General features: G+C 45.2%; 1 protein-coding gene across 1 annotated transcript; it reads right to left on the reverse strand.

Moving 5' to 3' along the window:
• Positions 1-582: 582 nt before the first annotated feature.
• On the reverse strand, positions 583-3,280 carry LOC119343441 (eukaryotic peptide chain release factor subunit 1-3-like). Its single transcript, XM_037614384.1, has 2 exons — positions 3,191-3,280; positions 583-2,036 (listed from the first exon to the last, which is right to left on the reverse strand). Exon 2 carries the CDS (start codon positions 1,909-1,911, stop codon positions 583-585), a length of 1,329 nt encoding a protein of 442 aa, XP_037470281.1. The 5' UTR covers positions 1,912-2,036; positions 3,191-3,280.
• Positions 3,281-4,117: the final 837 nt, after the last annotated feature.

The raw sequence follows: 4,117 nt of genomic DNA on the forward strand, positions 1-4,117 counted from the left end.
TAGCTGAATGACCGTGAGTAGTTTCATGAAATTGTTGGAATAGTATTTGCAAAAATGAACAATCTAGGATCAGCAGACATTTCTAAGGAAAATGTAATCTTACAAAAGAAGCTACAGTAGCAAATAAATCAGCAAATTTTCAAACAAACAAAATGCAAGGCCAAGTGGACAGGAATATTGCCATATCAGATCAACAGATGCACAATAGATTTTATTTTCAAATAAATGTAGGGTAGCATCACAACTTCGGTTCAGATAAGCAGATGCAGACGCAGTTGCAGCAACAGTAATAACGCACAAACTTAACACACAAATTCGAGCATCACACACGAGATGCTTAATAGTACTCCTAACTTATAACTATGGTTCTTGCTAATAATGACAGTACTAAATAGGATAGTCTTCTGATGGAGATAAAAATGCAGCCTTCCTCCCAATCACACTGAGAGGACTCGACTTATGCGCAGCAGCATGCTTCATATCACCGTTCTTATCGTCTTGCCAAAATAAGAAAATTGAATCAAACGTTACAACGTGATCATTTGTTTAGAAGAAAGGACCTGCTAGAATTTTGTACAAACCTTAATTTTTCCTGGACGAAGTTGTAGATGCCTCAGCCTCATGCCGCGGCACATTCTGGTTCCAGTCTAGGGCAGGCTCCTCCCGGTCTGAATTCACGGGAGTTTCAGTAGATTGCTCTTCAAAGCCTTCATGATTCTCCTCATCAGATGGGTCTTCGTAAGCGTTCAAGTCAACCCGGTAGCGGAGGATCCCTCCTATCCCACCATAGCCCGTACAGAACTGAGATCCTTGCTCCGTATTGTTCGTGATGAGCTCCAGCGCGCAACCAAACTGCCGATAGTTTTCGGCAAACCACTCCAGCAGCAAGGTGCTCTCAACCACCTCCAGGTCTGTAGATGTCGCCTTATCTCTGAAGTTGCTTTGATCTGCCTCCTGTGCCTCGTTCAAGTGCTTTATCACAGTTTCTCCGGTAGCAGAATTCTTCAAGATGTATCGATTGATATCAAGATTTTCCCACACAATCAGTGTCTCAACTGCACCCATTTCAAGGGCAGACATTGTGTCATCCACACCAGAAACATACTTCCCAGTGTCTTGGCTTATCTCCTCAAAGTACTTCCCCATCAACCTTTTTTCTTGGATGAACTTGACATTGGAAAGGACTTCAGCAGATATCTCAATGGCCTGGTTGAAGCCATCCTCTCCGCCATGAGAGAGGGTGACAACCTTCAGTATCTTGGCTGCCAAGCGCTGATCAAACACGTCAGATTGACTCAATTCGGTCTTGAGGTCAGCACAACCAGCTAGAATGAGACCAGAAACATTTGGCTGACTAGTGGCAGGGTTAATGAAGAATCTAGTAGCGAGCTCAGCTGTCTTGCGGACATAGTTGTGGCGATTCTCTACGCGCAGCCGGGAAAAGCGAAGTGCTGACTGCCCTCCTCGTCCATGCTTCTTTGGGAGATCAACAGAGAACTTGTGTAGAACCTCCCTAGTGTTGCCACTCAGGGTTCCAAACAGCGTCCCATTACCGTCCATGACAATGAAGCCAAACTTATCATCGGACTCAAGCATCTCATGCAGTGCCTCGGTGTGGAACTTGTTGTCACAGAGATATAAGAATGCATTAACTGGCCTGAATGGCTCAAAATCAATGCTGACCTTCTTTTCTTTCCCCTCATCAGTGACAATGGTGCCGGTGTAAAGTACCAATCCATTGGTGGGAACTCGATTGTACAGCTTCAACTTTTGCTGGGCCGAGGTAATAGCTGCCAAGACAGACTGCCTGTTGACTCTCCTCTTGATGTTTGAGGCAGTCCCATGTTCATCACTCAACAGCTTGGTGACTCGACAGACCTGATCACGGGGTGGCATGATCAGCGATATCATGCTTGTCCCGTTTCCACGGGCAGCATCTAGTCATTTGATAAGCTTCTTGAATTTCCACATCTCGATGTTCTTGTCGTTATCATGACCATCCGCCATATTGGTTGTGTTGTTACCTCTGCGTTCACCTATAAAATAGAACATCGAGTATATGTATAAGAATGCTAGTATGAGGCTATGAGCACGTTTAGAAGGCTGTATAACATGTCATTCCAGTAGCAGAAGTGGTTTTGAATAATCAAAACGTCTTATAAATTTCATCTTACAAAGAATAAGGTATATGAACATCCAGTCATGACAGACAAAGAAGAAAAAAGTACTGAATTAGTTACTGATATATAATTGCAGGTAGGAATTGCTACATAATCAAAGAGAAACGTGGAAATAATGATAAAGATTAAGAAACTTCAGGCCATCAGTTAATTTCTAGGAGCAGAAGTGGGAGTATTTTCTTATTTTATGAATGAAACGGATTGCTCCACCGATTTCATTAACGAAACCGTCAGTTGTTTTTAAAACCGAAACACAACCCAGCCACATAATCCATACTCCACTTAGAGAAACAGAAGGAACCTGGCCAGCACAGCGCGGGTAAAGGAGAGCGACAGAAGTGGGAACATTTCATTCTTACAAAGACTAATTATATGAACATTCAAAGGGCAGAATTAGTGACTGACATATAATTTCAGGTGGGAATTGCTACCTAATCAAAGAGAAGCGTGGCAAACTTGATAAAGGTAAAGAAGCTTCATGCCAAAGACAAGAGTCACAGAGGCACTGAACATGAAATCTTTTTCAGACAGAGCACGGATAGTGTTTATAAAATGACTAACTTATCATAATTCATACGGTAGTACTGTACTATACAATATCAGAGACCAAAAACAGAGTTGATGACTACAGGAGTATTAGTAGTAAGCCCTAAATTCACATGTTCAGAGGGGTGGTACTAACACTTGGGCTGCATAATGATTGCTCCCAAAATTCAGACACGACGACATGAGACCTGGCAAAGAATTGCACGCCAAATCCATCAGCTTCCATGTTTCCCATGGAAAATCACGGCTAGGTAAAGTCGTAACTGGCCTAATCCTCCCCGCGAGAGATTAATTTCTTTCCAGCAAAAAAAAAAACTAAGGGCGGACGGAACCTCCAGGTCTGTAACTGGCCTAATCCTCCACCGGCGGCTGATCCGCCCAGATCGGATCAAACGAAACTCAAACCGACCAGCGACACGGACATAATCGAATCAGAACGGGAGAGGAGAGGGCGATGATGGTACCTTGGCGAGAGCACTCGCCGCCGGCCGGCAGGAGGGAGCTAGGCTGCTTCGGCTTCATGGCGAGAAGAAGCTCGGGGGCTGGTTCGAATCCGGCGAGAGAAACTCCGAGGGCGAGAAAAAGCTCGGACGGTAGTTCGATTCCGGCAGGTGAAACTCGGGGACCTTTTATACACGGGAACAGCTTGCTTGACCCGCAAGGGCACTTCTTTTTGTTTTCTCCTGGAAACGGGAAGAACTATTCCTCTAGCAGTGCCGTGCTTGCCAAGTTGCGTGATATAAGTACTTTGGATTATTTTCTTTGCGAAAATTAAGCAAACTCCAGCATTGCAAAGCCCCCCAAAGAAAATAAGAAATTGCATCCAGGTCCTTGACGGGGGGGTTGGGGGGGGGGTGCGATTGCCGTGCCCCTAGAAAGTGCCGATCATCTGCCGCTAGAAAGAGCCGATGGCGTGCTGCCACCGCCGCCAATCCACCGCCGAAGACGGCCCGACTTTGTTGCTTTCGACCATGAAATCATCAAGGCTATGATTTGGTGGGACCAACACCCATGGAGGAGATGTCGACGCCAGACTATGAAGGATCCGTCCGCCAACCACCTACCGATGGCACCACCCAAGACAACCAATCATATTCCTTGGTCATCCTCTCTACCGCTCGGCGATGTTGTCAGAGTAGTCGTTGTTGAAGCAATGCTTGATCAGGAGAACAAAACGCTTAGGAGATTCATGTGTGTATGTATGTGTTATCTTTATAGAGGAAAACCCACCATTGAAATAGTAGCAACAATATAAGATGGGTAAACGTAGATACTCATATTTGATAGATGCTCCTCATAGAGGAGTCGGTTTGGGATTTGGGTCGACCGCTTTAGTGACAAACATCCATTACCAATGAGCAACGGCGGAGCTTCGTGGGGGCGAACCTGGG

The sequence above is a fragment of the Triticum dicoccoides genome, unplaced genomic scaffold (assembly GCF_002162155.2).
Source record: "Triticum dicoccoides isolate Atlit2015 ecotype Zavitan unplaced genomic scaffold, WEW_v2.0 scaffold127843, whole genome shotgun sequence".
Taxonomy (NCBI): domain Eukaryota; kingdom Viridiplantae; phylum Streptophyta; class Magnoliopsida; order Poales; family Poaceae; genus Triticum; species Triticum dicoccoides.